Source organism: Lotus japonicus, chromosome 1 (assembly GCF_012489685.1).
Source record: "Lotus japonicus ecotype B-129 chromosome 1, LjGifu_v1.2".
Classification (NCBI taxonomy): domain Eukaryota; kingdom Viridiplantae; phylum Streptophyta; class Magnoliopsida; order Fabales; family Fabaceae; genus Lotus; species Lotus japonicus.
Genome location: NC_080041.1, coordinates 41032871 through 41056136, shown reverse-complemented (window position 1 = coordinate 41056136; position 23266 = coordinate 41032871). Strand labels below are relative to the sequence as shown.

At 41.1% G+C, this 23266-nt stretch overlaps 1 protein-coding gene across 1 annotated transcript; it reads left to right on the top strand.

Moving 5' to 3' along the window:
- The first annotated feature begins 2511 nt into the window (after nt 1-2511).
- LOC130734680 (probable serine/threonine-protein kinase WNK3) lies at nt 2512-6957 on the top strand. The gene is made up of 8 exons (XM_057587197.1): nt 2512-2806; nt 2997-3034; nt 3155-3382; nt 3464-3687; nt 3795-3952; nt 4989-5172; nt 5242-5376; nt 5457-6957. The coding sequence occupies exons 1-8, from the start codon at nt 2726-2728 to the stop codon at nt 6329-6331; spliced, it is 1923 nt and encodes a 640-aa protein (XP_057443180.1). The 5' UTR covers nt 2512-2725; the 3' UTR covers nt 6332-6957.
- Nucleotides 6958-23266: the final 16309 nt, after the last annotated feature.

The following is a 23266-nucleotide window of genomic DNA, read 5'->3' as shown; positions in this document are numbered from 1 at the left end:
TGCATAAGGAGTGAGATCTGTCTCATTCAAACCGAGCCGATCAAATGCCCCGCCGTAAATGATGTCCGCTGAACTCCCTTGATCCAAAAGTACTCGTTGTACATTAAGTTGGTTGACGCGAAGGAGGATTACAATCGGATCGTCTAGATGTGGCTTTATTCCAACGAAGTCATCGGATGAAAAGGTAATGTCTGGATGTGAAAAACCGAAAGGAACCTCTGTTACCGTGTTCACCGCCCTAGCGTACCGCTTTCTAGCTGCACTGGTGATTCCTCCGCCTCCAAATCCTCCGGCGATCGTGTGTACTCCTTTAGGTACTGGAGCATTACCTCCCTGTATTCTAGTAGGTTTTCCTGCCGCTATCAGTTTTCCCACCTCACGCTGCAACGTGCGGAATTCCTCTGTGACGTGGCCCATGGCCTGGTGATAAATGCACCACTCGCCTCCCGGCTCGCCGCTTATTCGCGTCGCTAACGGTTCTCGGAGGATTTTCGTTGTAGACGATTTGTCCAGGCACGCCAGCTTTCCTTTTGGAGATGAGTTTCTCCATTTCCTCGAGGATTTCCAATAGCTTTCCCTTTGCAATGTCCGAGGCTCTGCCGCTGTATTTGCTCCCCGGGCCTCTGTGTCTTGCTGCTCCAAACCACTACTTATGTCGCGAATCAGCCACCTCCAATCTCTGAGAGTGTCCAACGACTGAGGTGACGGTGGTTTTTCTTCTGAAGGTTTCAACAAGGAGACTTAAGACTCCGCCTCCTTCTCACGTCGCCTTCTATACGCGTGATGCGGACCACGCGTGTGTTTCATCCTTCGTTCGCTTCGTCGACGTTGCGCTTCCATCAAGTGCCACCAACGAATCAAGAATTTGACTAAGAAATCAAAAACCAAAGAGAATTGCACGAAAAATTGAACTTCACTCAGCCAAACCACAATCCACGTAGTCCGGGAATCGAAATCTACCGTTCCCCACAGACGGGGCCAAATGTTCCATCATGAACATTGAGATGAGGTATAGTACCTAAGGTGTAAGGAACGCGATGTGAGATTCCTGGAGAGAATGAGAGCGTAACCACTTTGGAGAGAGAATAACTGAATTTCAATCTTGTTATTTCACAAATGAGCCAAGAGTCCTTTACATTTGGTATCCCTCCCCTATTTATAGTTGGGGGAGTTGGGCTTAGCGTCTCTATCTTATCCTAATGGGCCAGTTGGGCCTCCGGGAGGAAAGCCCAAGTCCCCGGTCTGCTCATCGCCCCAGGCCAGCGCTCCTGGGCGAGGGACCCTGGGGTCTCGCCCAGTCCAACTTGCTTCAAATCTGTCGAGTTTACCCCACTTACATGATTGTGGGATTGCACAAGTGTCTCTACCTGTTGATCACCAAGATCTATGTTTTCTGGCGTAGAAACTCACCTCTTAAGGCCCAGGTCTGACTTTGCCACCAGACCTGAGTGCTTGACCGGAACTTTCTCCGGCATCGAGGTGGGGCGTGATCGCTCCGCCACCGAAGCCGCTCCAGCGGAGGAAGCCTCCTGCTCCCCCTCATGTTCAGGCTGGATCGCCTGAACGTGACTCCTACCACCACTATTGTTGCTGCTCCTGCCACCATGACGTCCACCACCACGTCGGCGTGGTACACGCCCACAGGGGCCACTGGAACGCGTCTCCATCTACCTGCAAGTCTGCCTCTATCGCGTCAGTGGAAGAAACACCTGAGTTAGAGCCACAGACGGCGCCAATGTTCTAGTCTAAGGCCTACTTAGGGAATATTTTATGTCCTTGTAAACCCTAGCAGAGCATAAAGTAAGAGAATGATGTAAAATAAGTAAATTATCTCATTAATGATCAAAAATGTGTTAGGTACAATGAAGGACCCCCCCCCCCCTTTTATAGTGGGTGTCATCCTTATCTAGAAGATTCTTCGGTTTGGGCCTTACAACCAAGGCCCAAATCTCAATACTAATAAGACAAATATAGATGAGACAAGTATAAATAAGACAAAATAGACTCTGGGACCACATTTCGGGCGTGCGACCGTTCGTTGCCGTAGTGGTCGCCAGGTCAGGCTCCTATGTATCAGGCGAGCGTCCTTTGCTCCCCCTATAGTCGCCCTCGCTATCCTATGCTTATCAAGTCTTTGTCCTTTATACCGGGGCAAGAGTAGGCTTGTATAAGCCCGCCCGGTCCATATGTCAACGAAGAACTCTTATTACATTCGTGTATGGCGCATGATCAATACTAGTATTTATGAAGAGAGAAGACAATGTTGCTCTTTGATCCAAACTCTTTTTTCTTTGTACATAAGAAAGATAAATGACACCCTCATGAAATTGATGTCTAGACCTTCTTTTCCTCAACATATATGTCATCTGTTCTTATCACCTAGGCTATCATTCGAGACTTTTGATCAAATCCACATCATATAAATTTTGGGAAATTAACAATCTAACACCTCAAATAAAAATATATTGACCAGGCTTAAAATATAAATAACGTGGTGTGGTGTGTTACATCCGTGGCACCTACTACAACACACTACACCGAAGTTTGAAGAACAAAAAAGAAAGCAACGAGGAAAGGGTGCGTTTATTGAGTTAGACAAACAGCATCTGAATTGAAGAAACACAATTGACCTCCTGACCCGACGAGCAAGGAACGAGCTCATTGGTGGCGGTGGTGGTGGTGCGTCCTTTCAAATTCGAATAGCAATAGGAATTGGCTTCCACCAATGCCGCCGGATTCCCCGGAGCTAGACGACGATCCCGAAATTGAGTTCGCCGAGATTGATCCCACCGGTCGTTATGGTCGGGTCGGTACTTTCCCAATTCTCAATGCTGATCGATCCCTTTCTGCATTATGTTATTTTATTTAGTTTCATCTTTTCTGTTATTGCTTATCATAGCGTTGCAATTTCCTGTCAAATGTTAATTTTCTGCTTGATCTAATAATGATCGCTTTTTTGTTTGCTTGTTTCTGATTTGGTTTGTTGGATTCCGCAGTACAAGGAAATTTTAGGAAAAGGGGCTTTCAAGAAAGTGTATCCTTTTGATTTTGTTCTAAATTTTGATGTTTAGTTCATAAATAATGAAATATCAGTTTGTAATTATGTATTGAATGGATTCGTTTAGTTTGTCCTTGACTGGGATGTGGGAATTAGATACCGAGCGTTTGATGAGTTGGAAGGAATTGAAGTGGCTTGGAATCAGGTTAAGGTGGCTGATCTATTGCGTAACTCTGAAGATTTAGAGCGCCTTTATTCAGAAGTGCATTTGCTCAAGACTTTGAAGCATAAGAATATAATTAAATTTTACAGTTCGTGGGTTGACGCTAAGAATGAGAACATTAACTTCATTACTGAAATTTTCACCTCAGGAACATTGCGCCAGTGAGTCGTTCATTTATCTGTTTCATTTGTGATTTTAAGGTCATTTCGGTCAGCTTTTGTGTTTTAACATTCTTAATTTAGATACCGGAAGAAACATAAGCATGTTGACTTGAGAGCTTTGAAGAAATGGTCCAGGCAGATTTTGGAGGGCCTTTCGTATCTTCACAGTCATAATCCACCAGTTATTCACCGAGACCTTAAGTGTGACAACATTTTTGTCAATGGGAATCAAGGGGAGGTGAAAATTGGTGATTTAGGATTGGCGGCCATCCTTCAACAGGCCAGTTCAGCTCACAGTGTCATAGGTAACGTTTTACTTTGAAATTAAATATTGCATATGTTATCCATTTGTTGTGTGTACTGTTCTGGGGATCATGTTTCAAAGCATCTGTAATTCCTTTTATGAGCCCAGGAACCCCAGAGTTCATGGCCCCTGAACTTTATGAAGAGGAATACAACGAGCTTGTTGACATCTATGCTTTTGGCATGTGCTTGTTGGAGTTGGTCACCTTTGAGTATCCATATATTGAATGTGCCAATGCTGCTCAAATATACAAGAAAGTGACTTCTGTAAGTTTTTTGTTATTAAAATGTCGCGAATGTTTTAATTATCATGTGACGCAATGCTGTTATTAGAACTATTCACTCCCATTTCAATGGTGATGGATAGTATACAATATGCTTTGAAAGCTTTGTGGATTTCAGAGAATCTGATGCTTACCAAACCCTTTGGGTAGTACATCAATTTACACACCAACTTCATACATCCATTTCTGCTGGTACAACTGTAACTAAGATTGTAACACTGTAACATTTTGATGATTTTAATTAGTTTATACTACTCAATTACACAATCTACATTATAGTTCACGTTTTCCTCATTGCATGTTTCACCAGTCAGCTAATCAAACATTAAGTTATCAAATCTATGACAGTTTTGGTCATGTAAAGAGCCTGAGCAGATGCAAACACCATAGAAGGTTTTTGGAGGGGGGTTAAAAGACTGGTCAATTTGCACAGATCATACTTAAAATAATAAAATCTAAATTGTTATATTTTCTTCTTCCCTAGTTGCCGCATCTGAACATCAATTAGCTTCTAGGGCATATTGTTTAGCCTTCATTCTTTCTTAAGAATCATGTTAGGTCTTAGCTTTTCTTTTTATATGAAATTGCTTGCGATATGATTAATGTTTTATAGGAATCTTAGTTATTTTTGAATATTTAAACTCAAACATTCAAAATTATTTCTGTCTCTAATCTTACTGTTATCTGTTCTAAGAATCAAATATCTGTTTAGAAATCTTTGTTTAAATAGTAGTTCTGTTATTTTAGGGTCTGTTTGGTTTTAGAATTGTTTTTTTGTTTCTGTTTTCTTATACTAATAATTACAAGAATATGAGGTTGTTATCACTTCATTTGTTTTGTTTTGCCATTACCTGTTGAAATATTTGAAAACAGGAAGTAAAGTGAAAATGTGTTGTCTCTATAATTATTAGTCAAACCTCAAAACAGGAATAGAAACAAAAACATTTTCTTAAACCAAATAGATCCTTATTGTCTTTGGTCATCTTGATGATTATGGTTTTTGTTTCTTTTCTTGACAGGGAATAAAGCCAGCATCATTGGCCAAAGTTATAGATATTGAAGTTAAATCATTTATAGAAAAGTGTATTGCTAATGTATCAGAACGCTTACCTGCAAAGGATCTCTTGGTGGATCCCTTCCTTCTGTCAGATTATGACGGTGAAAGTGTAGGTCGATCTTCAAGAGCTGGAACCCTTCATTCAGGTGAATATACTTCACATCTAAATTCACAATGAATGATTTTTTTTTTACCATCTTATGTGTCAAATGCAGAAAATAATTGTGATAATCAACCCATTGGAGAAAGTACCGAGGATAATTCTGTTGAGACTAGGGAATTCACTGTGGAAGGACAGAGGAGAGATGTTAATACAATATTTTTAAAACTGCGAATTGCAGATCCCTCAGGTCTTCTCTCTGAACTTGTTTTGATTTTTTTTTCGAGCGTCTTCGCTTTTTAACTGGTTCTAATGTTCATTCGCATGTAGGTTCTATTCGCAATATACACTTCCCTTTTGATGTTGGAGCAGACACTTCTATCTCTGTTGCTGGTGAAATGGTTGAGCAGTTGGAACTTACTGATCAAGATGTTTCGGCTATTGCTAACATGATCGACTCAGAAATTCAGTATCACATTCCTAGTTGGAATCCTAGTGAAACTCCTGTAAGTAGGCATGAGGCTTCTCCTATGGCAAATGATTCTGTCACTTCTACTGGCAGTCTTGCTTTAGAAATATTACCTTCAGGTCGTAAGTACTGGTCAGACTCACCAAGGGCATTAGGTGGAAGCTCTCCATTGCGGCACGGACCTTCAAACTTATCTAATGAAGGGGATGTGAGTGCTAGGGAAGGAAGCTTGACTGAAAGTGGTACTGATAAGGAATGTGATGGAGCTGCTGATTCCCCTTTCAGTGAAAGAAGTATTGCATCGGAGTGTTTAGAAAGAACCAGTGAAAAATCTTCTCCGGAAGAATTGCAGCACGTTGCTTCAGACTTATCTAATGAAGGGGATGTGAGTGCTAAGGAAGGAAGCATGGCTGAAAGTAGTGCTGATAAGGAATGTGATGGAGCTGCTGATTCCCCTTTTAGTGAAAGAAGTGTTGCATCGGAGTGTTTAGAAAGAACCAGTGAAAAATCTTCTCCGGAAGAAATATCGGGAAGCTTGGAAGATTCTGAAATAGAATCCATCGATAAAATAGCAAAAGATCTGGAATGTTTGTTGGTTATGCAAAGAGTGGAGCTTGATGAACTAAAGAGGAAACACAAATTAGCTGTGTCAGATCTTTTGAAGGAACTTTCTCCAGAAATGTGCCAAAAGGTCCAAAATATATGTAACCTGGAGATTCCTGACAGTGAAATGTAAGGTGAGGCTTGTGCTATTGTCATCTAAATGCCCTTTTGCGAGGTTTATGGTAGTCCAGGGAACTTTGCTGCTCCCGGAGTGAAATTCTGAAGTTAAAATCTCCTTGCATGTTACTTGGCACTGAGTTACTTACTGTTAATATTTCAGGTCAATGATTGCTTAAGTGAGGGTAATATTTTCTTGGCATAAGTGTTTCTGGTATGAGGTCAGGAGGAAATGCAGCTGAGTCATAACATGGGAGTCATCTTTGCATGAGAGATTTAGTTGACATCTTCTTCAGCTTGGAGACTTGATGCTATTGCTGCATTTACGCATGAAGCACTGGGTTGAAATCAGATAGTACCTCAATATGTCATAAGACTGGATCCTATCGATTTCTGTTACTAGCAACATCTGTATATAGTTTACAAGTCATTCAGCTATAGAAAGTGTATAGTTGTATATATTACTTGGCTACTTGCTATCGTTTCAGTTTACACGAAGCTCTTCTTAACTTGGAGTTCTTGGGTTTAATGTGAACTTTTTGAAACTTGGAATTAGTTCTCCTCGTAGATTATTTTCCATTGCTCTCTGTAAAGTATTCTCAATTTCAGCATCATGGACGTAACTTATATGCTTGGGTGATAGTTTCTAGACTTTATTTTGAGTAACTTTTGTTTTTTTAACGTCATTTTGAGTAACTTGGATTTTACGAAATTACTTTTAGTTGAAATTTAGTTTGAAATGAAATGTTTTATGACGGGGTTATCAAAAAAGGCAGCTACTGGATAATTGGCAGTGGGCAAGTTGTGAATATCTGGATGGATCGGTGACTTCCTTCTTCTTTTGACTTTAAGGTGCATTCTGGAAGTGCCGCTACTTCTGGTTTGAGAATTGTGTCTCTGTTTATTGACCCCGCCACAGGAAGCTGGAATCATCATGTTATTAATTCAGTTTTCTCTGAATTGGATCCCATGAATACTATTAGCATTCCCTTATGCTCAAGCAGTGCAATGGATGATATTGTTTGGTATGGTTCAAATAATGGTGTCTATACTTTAAGTTCTAAGTCTGGTTATTCTTTCATTTTCTCATGTCATGCCAGTAAAGGAATATAGCTTGCCAAAACATTACCTCAGTATAAGGATTTAATTTGGAGGGCGTGCAGGGAGTGATTACTGTGAAAGTAAATCTGATCAAAAGAAGGGCACAAGTTTATCGTATATGTCCTGTTTGTGGTCAAGAGGAGGAAACTATTTTTCATCCATTATCAATTGTACTGAGTCTCAGAAAATTTGGTTTACCAATATTCTATCTATGACTTTCAAAGCTGGCTGCAAGGTTTTCTGATTCTCTCATCAGCAGACAAATGGTGGTGGATCAGAGTTTTACTCTATCATGGGCTATTTGGTCAAGACGAATAATTGTCATTTAAGAACCATTTGTCGTCGATACGCCAAAGTGCTTTTGAAGGCTCAGAATATGTGTTCGGTATCGGCTATGTTGCTTGATCCAAGTGCAGAAAATACCTCCAGTTTGCATTTATCATCATGGAAATCACCTTCTAGTGGAGTTGTGATCAAGTCTATTCCAGAAAAGGACTGAGAGCAATCCGTTTTCTATTAGCTTTATCCTATACAACTAATGATAAATTGATTGTATTGCATTTGCATACTTGTATACATCTCATAAGTCTGTATGAACAACACTCTCATATATAATCAATTCATACATCAATATGCCTGAAGAGGCATGAAAAACAGTACTTGTAATGCCAAAAGAGGCACTAGAAAGAATACTCAACAATGTCTGAAGAGGCAGGATAAAGAATACTCAAAAATGTCTGAAGGGGCAGGACAAAGAATACTCAACAATGCCTGGAGAGGCGGTGTATAAAAGAATAATATTTTCCTGAAGAAGCAGTGTATACAAGAATACTTGTTTTGACTGGAGAGGCAGGGTATAAAAGAATACTCATTTTTCCTAGAGAGAAAGGGTATAAAAGAGTAGTTGTTTGCTTGGAGAGGCAGTGTATAAAAGAGTACTTAACAATTCCTGAAGCAACAAGATAAAGAACACTCAACAATGTCTGGAGAGGCAGAATATAAAGAATACTGAAGGTGATTATTCTTTTACTCATGGCTTAGGTTTATGTTCCTCCAAGGTAAGTGTGTGATGTAATTTTCTTATAAGTTCATGTCCACACAACTGATTTCTACTTTGAAGTTTTGTTTCGCCCACGAGTGCAGAAGTCTAAGTGTGGGGAAATTTGAACTGCATATTAGATGCATATTATATGTGATTTTCTGAGCTCAAATGAGTTACTTTTGTGCATTATCTTAGTGACTTAGCTCAATTCTAACCTTTTACACTTATTTGGATTTTTGATGGAAAAGTCATTAATTCTTTCTTTTTAGCTTTTACGACCATTTGCACTAGAACAAGTTGAATATGGAGCTACATAGATCCGAATAGCGGATTATAAGGTGCAATAAAGGTTATGTATTGCACCGGTGCCAGACATGTATAAGCAAATAGGATCACAACACTTGTCAGGGAGGGTAAGGGAAATTGAATGTTCTAGTTATACACATTTTAAACATATATGAAATATAATAAGTATATGACACTAAAGCCCCTTTTCGTCCCCCTTCTTTCCATTGCTGGTGATGTTGTCAGCCACCAAGTCGTCGTCTTCGACCAGCCCACCACCATCGCGTTACCACTTCCATCTCCGTCCAACCACTGTTGGCGCCACCGTGGTCATCGTTGGTCACTTATGAAGGGGATCTACAAGCTGAGTCAATCACCAATCTCTTTGTGATCATCATGGACGCACCTTCCTTGATTTAATTGGAGTTCGTGAATTGATTCGAGGTGGCAGATCTAGGTTTTGAGGGATGAGCAGATCTGGGTTGATTCACATGACTACTCCAAGTAGAGATAAGTCAAGATAAGAAGTTCTATGTTAGGGAATCTTATGTGTTCTTTTCAATACGGTGGAACCATGGATTGATGTGTTTGTGTTTCATATATACAATGGATCTAGGCTCGATGGATTATTACCTAGTTAGACTCTAGATGAATATGTGATGATCAAAATATGGTTTTGGATAGATCTTGTTTGATAGCGGTTAGTGAATTTGTTCTATGAGATGCAAGACTTTGGAATTAGAATTGCGTAGTTGTATTACTTGATCAAAGGATGTACGAGAGTTGAGGTGTGTCATGTAGGTTTCATTTGTAATTAGGGTTATATGTGTAAGAATGGAAAATGAGAATGAATGTTTGCGTTGAAGATTAGCTTGTAAGAGTTGTATACAAAGCATTATGTCGCCGTAAGTTATTTGATGAGTAAGTCTTGAATATAAAGAGAGTCGTGAAAGAGATCTTAGAAAAGTTTATAGTTGTTAACTTTCATGGATGGAATAGAGAGATGGTTGTGGAAAACAAAAGAAAAATGTTATTTTGATTTGTTGTGTTAATTGCTTTAGCAAAAAGATTTGCGTGTGTTTTTGCGAAAATTCCTCAATGGGTATCCTTAATAAAGAGAAGGAACTCTAAGGAAAATGAGAGGAGTGTGTTCATTATGTGCACTTTTTCTAGTTTAGCAAAAGTATGTGTTTGGGTTTTAAAGTCGACTGACTAAGTCAAAAGATTTTTGGAACATTGGATATTTTTGTTGTTGTGAGGAAATATCTTGATTTCTGAGATTGATCTTAATGGTTTGTAGCCATTAAGGAGATTGAGTTTTAACTTGTAATGTAAGACATGTACTCGTGTAGGGTGGGTCGCATTGGAAAAGGGACTCGGACTCATAATAAGACGTTTCGTTAGGCCATTGCTTTGTGAGACTCAGGCGTTCGGGAAGGATGATTCTGTCGTGACAAGAAGACATGGGGACTTAGTTTGAAAGTGATCCCGCCTATGGAATTGGAACTGGGCACGTGAGAGGATGTTCCCATTGGCTTTGTTGATTGTTAGTTGTGGAATGTTTTGAGAAATGGTTGCTGATATTGTGTAGAATATATCATGCATCCATCAAACAATTTGAGTATAGAAATATAGTTTGAGTAGCAGTTTGAGCAGCGGTGTGAGCCACATATTGAGTAAGAGTTTGAGTAACAGTATGAGTTCAAAATGGCAAGATAGAAGATTGATTTATATCCGGATCATCATATATAATGCATGAGGATGACATACGAAGATCGTTGGATTGATGCATAAATAAGCATGTTATGTGGCTGTGTGGAGTGAGAACATGTCTTGAATGTATTATGTGATGTGAATATATACTGTGTTGCTTGAGATTAGAGATATTGTCTATTGATCTATAAAGTATATATTGTTGTGCTGCTATATACTATTGTCAGAAAGTTGACCATCGTATGCCATTATTTGTATGCTTGTGTTTGCTCGGCCGAAAGCTGCTAGACGATGACATGTGACGATGTGACCAGAGGCTACGCTACTGGGAGAATGACGTTGTGCTAACTAACAAGTAGAGTTCCTCAAGAGAAAAGTAGAGCGATTATGAGAGTCTAATAGAGGGCTAGTGGAAGACTCGTAAGAGTAGAGTCGGGTGTAAGGATAGAGCCTTTTGGGTAGGGAACTTACTGTTGTAGGTTGAACCGTACATGATGATTTTACGAATCTGTATTTGAGAGTCACGGTAGGTTTCCATGCATTGCTTTCCCGCGGTTCTCTAGTGTGGGAATCATAGTAAGTATATCGGATCTATGAAGTCATTTCACATTGGATTTCTTTGTCAAATCTAATTTTCTCTTTTGATGTGTTGTATATGTTATTGTTATCCGTTGTTACCTTTAGATACATGAGTTGGTCGAGGTTGCATATGTATTTATTTAGTTATGGTTGGGATTGGGAGTATGCATGCCTTGTTTTTGAAATTCTTTGAAAATGAAAAAAAAAAATGTATTTGCGAACTACTTATGAAAGTTGTTGTATATTTATTTCAGGAAAGGTTAATATTGTAACCCCCGAAAGTTGGGGCGTTACATTTGTGATGGGTATGGTAAGTGGTGTAAATAAAATGAGAGGGCTAGAGTTTCCTTCTTTTGTGTGAATTGTGATGGACCTTTGCCGTAATTCACTTATAGTTTGCATGGCCAGGTCAGCAATCAACCTTTTTTGTGCTAACCAACTATCAAAGCATCTTATTGTCAGAAAGTTGACCATCGTATGCCATTATTTGTATGCTTGTGTTTGGTCGGCCGACAGCTGCTAGACGATGACATGTGACGATGTGACCAGAGGCTACGCTTGTGAGACCCAAAGTTTCGAGTTTAGAATAAACCGAATAATATTCCTATTCACGATTAGTTTGATGTAACGTGAAGGAAAACCTGAACAAGTGTTTATTGAATGTAATAAATTTGTGAAGGAGAAAGTTCAGGAAAAAGCTAAGGATTGTATCAAAGTCGATAAAAGTTATAGCACGATTAGTATTCTCTTAAACCTAGAGCAAGGACGCTAGAAAATAGCTAATTTACACTTTAAGGCACGATGGAAACTAATTCCAAAAATCTTCAGAGAAATGTTAGAACTTCTTTTATTCGTCTATAAACAAGCATTTCGATACGAAACCCTAGAATGTACGAACGTCAAATTCCAATACTCGGAAGTTTGCCGAAACTGAATCACTGATAGTTCAAGAAACCTAAAATCAACGGACGATGAAGACTTTTTCTATTCGGAGCTTCAAACGAAGATTCCACACGCGTACGCCTATTTCTCTTGATATTTCTAATCTTTCTTCAGAACGAAGTTTTCTCATCCGACATCAACTGCAAAAAGTAGTTTTTCGGGTAAAATCGATTTACACCGACTTTGGATCGTTTGATTTAATTCCAAGAAACCTGTTTTGAGTTCTGGAATTCTGTCGCCAGAACCTATCTTTGAATTCACGGAGGAACGCGCAGGAAAAATCGGAATCGCGAAATTTTCATTTTTCCGAATTTTCCAAAACCTATAAATAGGAAGAAAATGAAAAAATTTCACAAAATTCACCCCATTTTCTTCACAAACCCGCGAGCAACCCAAGGAGAGGAGGAGGAAGTGATTTTCGCCGTTTCTTGCCCGATTGCTGCACCGTTCGTTGCTATTCGAAGACTTCGAGGTATAGATACTACCTCTCACTTCTGATCGTCAATTCTGTCGTCTTTCTCTGTCTTTCTATGCTCAAAGTTTTGAGCTTTTTGTAAAACTGTCCAAATAACTCGATTTCTCTGTCTAAACTTATTCCCTGCATGCCCAAGAGCGTGTTTAGCGGATTACATTTTGCCGAATGTCGTCGAAATGCCGCCGGAATTCATTTCTGCTAGAAAAACCCATTTCTAGCCAAAGTTTCATCCTTTAAGCTGAAAACTCTCGAATTAGCTTAGCGCTAGTAGGATTAGTTGTCATAAACGTCGTTGGTAATGTTCCCATCAAATTTTTTTTTCGAAATTCCAATTTTGAAATTCTGAGCTGAAAATATTGACCAAAATACCCCTGCGACAGTTTTCGATCCGAAAATTTTTCTGAGCTTAGATTCGTCTTAGTTACGACTAATGATAACCTAGGAACCAAGTTTGATCGAAAAAAATCGACGCACACAATTGTGATGTGTGGCCGAGAGCTCCTCTTTAGGGGGAGGAAAATTTTGTTTTTTGAAAACTTGTCTTAACGCGTTAGATTACCGTACTTCGGAGTTTATAATGCTTCGTGTAACCCTAGTACTTATTGTTTGCTGAGTTTCTGACTCATTGTGATTGATTTCTGTGAAATTGCTCTAAGGTTCGTTTGAGGAACTCTGTGGAGTCGGAGAGGAAGGTTGTGAAGGAGCACTTGAGGAGCAAGCTGGAGAACCTACAGGTGAGGGCTACTCACTGAATACTAGATAATGAATTAGGTGTCGACGAATTTGACTTGATTTACTGTTTTTGCACTTGATTGTGTTTGACTGGGAAAAATGTTTTCTGAGGCTACGGCTGACAATTGATAATCATTTATCGCTTGAATTCTGTTGATATTGATTCACATGCTATGTGCTAAATGGTTAATCTAGGATGTGTTGATATATGTGCCATGACTGTTGGATTGTGTTACTTTGATTACGAGATTACACATATATCTGTTGTTCGTCAGAGAGGATTAACGGGCAGTTATGCCAAATTTATCGTGAGATTTTGAGAAAGTTTGACGGGACGAAAGGATTCGGGCCTTGTTATTGTTTTAGTGGATCGAGACCTTCTCTTGGAATTACTTGGGATTATGGGATCTTTCAAACTCATAAGATTAGAGACAAAACTAAATGGAAACTATTTTACAAGGAAAATTCATAAGACATTAAACAACCTCTGAATCTTTAATTAATGATCACAATCGCAAATAAGAGCTTAGGACTTGAACATTAGTTTTGAAAAATGAGAAGTGTCGCCGAGTCCAAGTTTTGAGGAAACCAATGAGTTTCCGAGTATGTTGATACTCTTTGCTCGATGAGCAGTTTTGTTGTTTGACTATCTAAGAGATAAGTCGGGAAAATTAATAAGTTTCTGAGTATGTTGATGCTCTTTTGCTCGATGAGCAGTTTTGTTGTTGGGCTATCTGAAAGATAAGCCGGGAAACGGGTAGTTTCCAAGTACATTGGTACTTTTTGCTCGCTGAGCTGTTTTTGACCATCGGATGGAGATGAGTCGGATGATTCGAGAAATCATCACGAGATACTTTTTATAATTAATTGTCTTTTGTCGCAGAATCGACATTTACCTTAGGGTATTCTTTGTAGAGACAGTAAGTTAGCTAGAACACGTGACGACGTGACGAGTGAGGTCGGAGACGTTGTTTGGCTAATCACTTTGCATTCATGCACTCATTTTGAGGTTAATACACGGTGGGATGCCGGACCTCGGTGGATTCTAAAATGGTCATAAGACCCGGATTTCCACATAAGAACACTGCAGTGATTCTTAGTAGCAGACGGAAATGGCAGACCTACGGGTTCACTGCTGATCTGACTACATTTTGTTTGGTATAAGAGACGCCCGAGCAGAAATGGTCCCACCGTGGCTGGTGTTAGGGCTGACTCGTTGGTGCCCATCCCTCCGGATTGCATCTTGTTCCTTAGCATTGCATTACATGCACCATTCATGCTGATTTAGTTGTCGAGTGTATTTGATATTTGTTAACACTGTTTGAGGTATGTTAATTGCCAGCAAATGTTATTTATTTTCGTTGACAGGATATACAATTTATAATGCTGTCATTGACATCTAAGCCTATGTAGCTATTGCTTAAACTTTACCTATTGGGTGTATGTAAGGCCCGAGTTTTTAAGTTCATGCTAAGTGAATAAACTTCTTATTCACGATTAGGGTTGATGTAATGTGAAGGGAAACCTGAACGAAAGTTTATTAAATGAAATATATTTATGAAGGAGAAAGTTCAGGAAAAGTTCAAGGATTTCATTATGATCGATAAAAGTTATAGCACGAACGTTTTACGCTTAAACCTAGGTCGGAAACCCTAGTATATAGCTAATTTTCACTTTTAGGCACGATGGCAGTTAATTCCAAAAATCTTCAGAGAAATGTTAGAACTTCTCTTTTTCCATATATCACCATCATTTCGAGGCGAAACTCTAGGATCTACGAACGTCCGATTCCAATCATCGGAAGTTTGCCGAAACCGAATCCCTGGTATTTCAAAACCCTAGAATTTCTCGACAATGAAGACTTTATCTATTCAGAGCTTCAAATGAATATTCTACACGCGTACACCCATTTCTCTTGATGATTTCAATCTTTCTTCCGAAGGAAGTTTTCTATTCCGACATTCGAGGCAAAAAGCAACTTATCGGGTAAAATAGTTTTACACCGACTTTGCACCGACTTTGCATTAGTTGCCAAAAATACAAGGAGACATCTTCTTAGCTTAGGAATTCCTTTGCCAAAACCTATCTTAGAATTCATGGAGAATGATGCCGGAAAAATCAGATTCGCGAAACTTTCATTTTCCCGCGAATTTCCAACCTTTATATATAGCAAAGAAAGGAAGAAAAATCAAAACAAACTACCCAAAACCCACCCATAGGCCGCGAGTTTGCTAAGGAGAGGAGGAGAAGAGATTTTGTTCAATCCTTGCTTGATCGTTGATTAATCAGTTGCTGCTTCAAGGTTTCGAGGTATAGTCGTTGATCCTTACCTCTGATCGCTTTTTCCATAGCTTTTCTGTAGAGTTTTCTGAGTGGATAGTTTATGGGTTTTTGCAAAACTATCCTGAATCTTTCATTTCTGATTCTAAACCTCTTCTATATGTGCCCAAGATCACTTCTGCCGGATTAGATTTTCCGTTATGTCGCCGGAATTCCGTCGGAATCAATTTTAGCCTAAAATACCCATTTTGGAGTTTTTGGAGTAAAGCTTCAACCTTTAGGCTAAAAACTATCGCCTTAGCTTAGTGCTAGTAGGATTAGTTGTCATAAACGTCGTTGGTGACGTCCCTGCAAAATTTTATTTTTGGGATTTCAGTTTTGAAATTTCTAAGTTAAAAATCATGACCAAAATACCCCTGCGACAGTTTTTGATCCGATAATTTTTCCGAGTTCAGAATACCCTTAGTTACGGCTTATGAAAGCATAGGAACCAAGTTTGATCGAAGAAAAATCGAGCCCCATAATTACCTAAAGTGGCCGAGCCCTATTAAGGGGGAGGAGGAAAATTTCCTTTTCCGAAAACTTGTCTTTCGCGCTAGATTATCGTACCTTAGAGTATAGATTACTTCGAGTAACCTTAGTAAGTATCGATAGCTTAGTTTTCGATAGATTCTGATAGTATTTCTGTGGTTTTGCTCTAAAGGTGATTTTGAGGAATTTCCAGCGGAGCAAGGCTTTGATTGTGAAGGAGCTTTAGGAGATAACTCTGGAGAACCTACAGGTGAGGGCTTCTCACTGAATCTCTAGTTAATGCTTAGGGTCGATGTTTCGACATTGTTTACTGTTTATGCACTGGAATTGTGTGTGATTGGAAAATGTTTTCTGAGGCTTCGGCTGACAATGTAGATGATTCATCTACTGAATGTTTTTGAGATTGTCTTACATGCTATGTGCTATGGGGGTAATCTAGGATGTGTGGTGCATGCTTTATATGCTAAGTGCTAAGTGTTTATGATGCGATTTATTGATATATGACATGTTGTTGATTGTGATGATTTAAATATGCTCTGTACTGGAATCTGAGATTCTGAATGGTGAGGATAACGGGCAGGTCATGCCGATTTTATTTTGAGAGTTTTGAGAAAGTTTGATAGGACGAACGAGGTTCGGGCCTTGATTTTGTTTAGTGGATCGAGACATCCTCTGGAAGCGACTTGGGATTGGTAGATCCTGTAAATGTATAAGACTTGCGATAAGACAAAATGGAATCTATTTTATAAAGAAAACTCATAAGACCTTAAATAACCTCTAAATCTTTAAGTAATGATAATAACCTCGAAGGAAGGCATTGGAAGTCAAATCTTAGTTTTGGAAAAACGAGGAGTGTCGTCGGATCCAAGTGTTGAGTATGTCGTTGTTGTGCTGTTGGAGCAGCGTTGGTTGTTGTGCTGTTGGAGCAGCGTTGGTTGTTGTGCTGTTGGAGCAGCTATGTTGTGGGGCTATCCTGGGGATAAGTCCGGGGAACCGTTAGTTCCCGAGTATGTGATACTCTTGTGCTGTTGGAGCAGCTATGCGTGTTGTGAAGTGTGTCTTTTGTCGCAGAATCGACTTTACCTTAGGGTAAGCTTTTAGAGACATTAATTTAGCTAGAACACGTGGCGACGTGTCGAGTGAGGTCGGAGACGTTGTTTGGCTAATCACTGCATTGCATGCACTCATTAAGTGGTTTAAACACGGCGAGATACCGGACCACGGCGGATTCCAAAATTGGTTATAAGACCAGGATTTCCGCGTAAGAGCGCTGCTAGGTGACTCTTAGTAGCAGACCGAAATGGCAGGCCTTCGGGTTTTATGCTGATCTGGCTACATGATGATGTTGGAGTAAGAGGCATCACGGGCCGAAATGGCACCACCGTGGCTGGTGAAGGGCTGATCCGATGATGCCCATCCGTTCCGGAATGCATATTGGTTGACTGGGTTAACCTGCATTGCATATCATGCAACATACATACTAATTTAGTTGTTGAGTGTGATTGTTATTTGTCAATCCTATTTGGAACATGCTATTTGTTATTGTCGTCATTTACATTCGTTATGGAACATGCAACCCTAGGAATGATATCTCTAGTTATAAGCCTAAGTGGCTATCTATTATTTGTACCTATTGGGTTTATTATCTACATAGTTCTTTAGAGTTGACCCTCGCGTCTTCTGTGTGTGTTTTGGCGGACAACGCCTTTTGTCAGATGAGTATTGCGGACTGGTTCACCATGGTCCACCCTTCGGGGGAAACTAGGTTGGGATGCTGGAACAGGAGCGCGTCGCGGTAGCGAGAGGATGACGGATGGTGTACATAGACTAGGTCGTTCTGGATTTCGAATTCGGACGACGATCATGCTAGCATGTAGGTTTTAGTGCTGGTGTGAGCTCCTCAAGATGGGATTAGTGTAGGAGTAGAGTCTTAGCTCTGAACATCATTTGTTTCTTTTGGGACAGGGTAGCTTCCCACCTATAGCTTTTTGTGTGGTTTCTTTACAGGAATCACAGAGAGTTGGTTGGACTTAGGAGGTCTTGCTTCAGGCCGATGGGCCAGCTGATTCTCAGTTTTTGAGGGATGGTGTTGCGGACACTTCACCTTTATTTTCAGTCTGTACATATTGCCTTCGGGCGCTACACTTTTCTTTCCGTCACTAGAGGTTTACTCGTGACGAGGTTACTACTACAGCGGGGGCTGTTTATATACTGTATATTAGTTCTATTGCTTTTCGCTTTTGGGTTTTATTTAATTCAGTCTTGTCTTAGTTATTATCGAAAAAAAAAATATTTCACGTTTTTCCGCATTAAGTTTACTTTTGGTTACTAAAGTGACGCCACCGAAATCGGGGTGTTACATTGTGGTATCAGAGCACGGTCGAGTCTTTCGGGAGTTGTTGGGGAATAGGTCTTCTGTGCTAGGTTGTGTGACTCTGCAAAGAGTGAAAATTGATTGTCTGCAAGCGATTTTTCGCTTAAAAATTGATTGAAGTTATTGCTTACTCATATTGTATAGTGATGCTAGATGCTATCTTATGATGAGTACTGACTGTTTGCTTCCTTTAACAGAACATGGTGAACACTAATCAATTAGCGGAGATGATGGCCACTATGGCCCAAGCGGTAACAGCGCAGGCCCAAGCGGTAACAGCACAGGCAAATGATAATGCCATGAGGCGTGCTACTGAAGAAGCACGTGAACAGCATCAACGTCAGAGAGAGATAACTCTGGACCAGAACAAAGGCCTCAATGACTTCAGGAGGCAAAACCCACCAAAGTTCTCTGGTGGTACTGACCCAGACGCAGCGGATCTCTGGATCCAGGAAATCGAGAAGATTTTCGGCGTTCTGCAGACTGTAGAGGGTGCCAAGGTGGGCATGGCGACTTATCTTCTGCTGGGAGATGCTGAATACTGGTGGAAGGGCACCAGGGGGATCATGGAAGCTAACCATGAAGAGATCAACTAGAACTCTTTCCGGGACGCATTCTTGGAGATATACTTTCCAACAAGTGCTCGGGACGAGCGGGAGTCACAGTTTCTGACCCTCCGTCAGGGAGGTATGTCGGTGCCGGAATTTGCTTCGAAGCTGGAATCCTTGGCGAAGCATTTCCAATTCTTTCATGACCACGTGAACGAGCGCTACATGTGCAAGCGTTTCGTTAATGGACTGAGGCCGGATATTGAGGACTCAGTGAGGCCACTGGGAATCATGCGATTCCAATCATTGGTGGAGAAAGCCACTGAAGTGGAGCTGATGAAGAACCGGAGGGTGAACCGGGCTGGAACTGGAGGGCCGATGAGGTCGGGCTCCCAGAATAATCAGAACAGGGGGAGGTTTCAGAACAGGAGGCCGTATCAGCGTCCTGCTGGTAGAGGGTTTGCCTCGGGATCTTACAGGCCCATGATGGGTGCTGCTGGTGGTTCTGGAGGTCAGACTCAGAACAGGGAGCTGACTTGCTACAAGTGTGGGAGGCCGGGGCACTATGCTCGCGATTGTCCCGACACGAGACCCCAATGCTTCAATTGTCAAAAACCGGGGCACACTGCTGCACAGTGCAGGCTACCAAAGGCGGAACCAACCGTCAACACTGCTAGAGGAAAGCGTCCTGCTGCGAAGGCGAGAGTCTACACCATGGATGGTGAAGATGCTGAGGGAGTCGATGGACTGATTAGAGGCGACTGCGGGATAGACGGTAACCTTCTATCCGTACTTTTTGATTCCGGAGCAACGCATTCATTTATCTCTAGAGATTGTGCAATCAGATTAAGACTCCCTATTACTGCTTTGAGCTTCGATCTGATAGTTGCTACTCCTGCCAAGACTCTACTTGCTAATTCAGCATGCATGTATTGTCCGATAACATACAACAATAGGATCTACCATGCTAACCTAGTATGCCTAACTCTTAAGAACCTAGATGTTATCCTAGGAATGGATTGGTTGTCCCGCTATCATTGTCTTTTGGACTGCAACCGAAAGAGAGTGGTATTCCCTGATTCGGATCTTTCCGAGTATCTATCTGCCAATCACATCAGCGTCGCTTTGAACGAGGGATCTCAGGAGTATTCTGTTTTGCTGAGCTTGGAGAGCAAAGGGGACCCGGAAGTGGGCAGTATTCCAGTGGTGAAAGAATTCACGGATGTTTTTCCTGGCGATGTACCTGGATTGCCGCCTGTGCGCGACATTGAGTTTGCTATAGACATCGTACCGGGAACAGGGCCGATTTCGATTGCACCATATCGTATGGCACCTGCGGAGCTAGTGGAATTGAAGTCCCAACTCGAAGATCTTCTGTCGAAGGGATTCATACAACCAAGCGTTTCACCTTGGGGAGCGCCAGTCTTATTGGTGAAGAAGAAGGACGGGAAGTCGAGATTATGTGTCGACTACCGACAATTGAACAAGGTAACCGTCAAGAATAGGTATCCGTTACCTAGAATTGATGATTTGATGGATCAACTGCGAGGAGCTACAATATTCTCGAAGATCGACCTGAAGTCGGGTTATCATCAAATCAGGGTCAAGACCGAGGATATTCAGAAGACGGCATTCAGAACCCGTTATGGACACTATGAGTACTTAGTGATGCCATTTGGGGTGACAAATGCGCCGGCAATATTCATGGCTTACATGAATATGACTTTCCATACATTCCTGGATCGATTCGTCGTGGTGTTTATCGACGACATTCTGATCTATTCAAAGAATGCTGAAGACCATGAGGAGCACTTGCGACAAGTTTTACAAGTGCTGAGGGAGAAGGAGTTGTATGCCAATCCTTCTAAGTGCGAATTTTGGCTCAAAGAGGTAAAATTCTTAGGCCATGTCATCTCTAAGGAGGGGATAACTGTGGATCCAGCAAAGGTAGAGACCGTATTGTCGTGGGAACGGCCGAAGACAGTGACGGAGATCAGAAGTTTTGTCGGTTTGGCGGGATACTATCGTCGTTTCATCGAGAACTTCGCGAAGATCGTTGGACCTTTGACTCAACTGACGAGGAAGGACCAACCTTTTGCATGGACTGAAGCGTACGAGACTAGCTTTCAGACGATGAAGGAACGGTTGACGACGTCACCTGTACTCGTCTTACCGCAACCGGAGGAACCTTATGAGGTATACTGTGATGCTTCGCATCAAGGTTTGGGATGTGTGCTGATGCAACATCGGAAGGTGGTTGCTTATGCTTCAAGACAACTGAAGGTGCATGAGAAGAATTATCCGACTCATGACTTGGAACTAGCTGCAATCGTATTTGCGCTGAAGATTTGGAGACATCACTTGTATGGATGCAATTTCACCATATTTAGTGATCATAAGAGCTTGAAGTACTTGTTTGAGCAGAAGGAGCTGAACATGAGACAGCGTCGGTGGATGGAATTTCTCAAAGATTACGAGTTCACTCTGCAATATCATCCTGGAAAGGCGAATGTTGTTGCTGATGCCTTGAGCAGGAAGATGCACATCTCGTCGATGATGGTGAAGGAGCTGCAACTGTTAGAGCAATTTCGAGATTTGAGCTTGGATGTGAAATTATCCGAGGGAGAACTGAAGTTCGGGATGATCAGAATTACCAATGGGTTGATAGAAGAAATCCGAGACCAACAGTTACAAGATGAGTTTCTGCTCGGGAAAAGAAATTTGGTAAGTCAAGGTAAGGACCCAGAATTCAAGGTGGGAAGTGACAATATCCTACGGTGCAAGGATAGGGTTTGTGTGCCTAACAACCCTGACTTGAGAAGATTGATTATGGATGAAGGTCACAAGAGCAAGTTAAGCATTCATCCTGGAATGAAGAAGATGTACCAGGACTTGAAGGTGAATTTTTGGTGGCCAGGAATGAAAAGACAAGTGGCTGAGTATGTAGCTGCATGTCTGACATGTCAGAAGGCGAAGGTGGAGCATCAGAAGTCTTCAGGTATGCTACAAAGCTTGGATGTGCCAGAATGGAAATGGGATAGCATATCGATGGATTTCGTCGTGGCTTTGCCAAGAACTCAGAAGGGATACGATTCTATTTGGGTAATCGTGGATCGACTGACTAAGTCGGCTCATTTCGTACCGGTGAGGACTACGTACAACGTGGAGAAACTATCAGAGTTATATATAGCGGAGATTGTACGACTTCACGGAGTACCGACAAGTATTGTATCCGATCGAGACCCGAAGTTTACATCACATTTTTGGGGAGCTCTTCAAGAGGCTTTGGGAACGAGGCTGAGACTAAGTTCTGCTTATCATCCGCAGACTGATGGACAGACTGAGAGGACAATCCAGTCGTTGGAGGATTTGCTACGCGCTTGCGTAGTAGACAACAAGGGCAGTTGGGATACCTTGTTACCGTTGATTGAGTTCACATACAACAACAGTTTTCATACGAGCATTGGTATGGCACCGTATGAGGCTTTGTATGGCCGCAAGTGTAGAACACCTTTGTGTTGGTACCAAAACGGAGAAAATCTGTTGGTGGGACCGGAACTTCTGCAACAGACCACTGAGAAGATCAAGCAGATCAGAGAGAAGATGAGGACTTCTCAGAGTAGACAGAAGAGTTATGCAGATCAGAGGCGCAGAACTCTGGAGTTCGAAGAAGGAGATCATGTATTTCTGAGAGTTACTCAGACGACGGGTGTTGGTCGAGCAATCAAGTCAAAGAAGCTTACGCCCAAGTTCATTGGACCGTATCAGATCACTCGTCGAATTGGACCAGTCGCATATCAGATTGCACTACCTCCATTTCTATCAAATATTCATGATGTATTCCACGTGTCACAACTGAGGAAATATATTGGGGACCCGACACATGTTATCGAGCTGGATGATATTGAGTTGAAGGATGATCTGTCTTTCGAGACACCGCCAATTAGCATTGGTGACACCAGGATAAACAGTTGAGAGGGAAGGAGATCGAGTTAGTGAAGGTCATTTGGAATAAAGACACTGGTGATGCGACATGGGAGCTGAAGGAGAAGATTCAAGAACAGTATCCAGAACTTTTTACTAACCCTTAAGTTTCGAGGTCGAAACTTTCTTTTTGGAGGGTAGTAATGTAAGGCCCGAGTTTTTAAGTTCATGCTAAGTGAATAAACTTCTTATTCACGATTAGGGTTGATGTAATGTGAAGGGAAACCTGAACGAAAGTTTATTAAATGAAATATATTTATGAAGGAGAAAGTTCAGGAAAAGTTCAAGGATTTCATTATGATCGATAAAAGTTATAGCTCGAACGTTTTACGCTTAAACCTAGGTCGGAAACCCTAGTATATAGC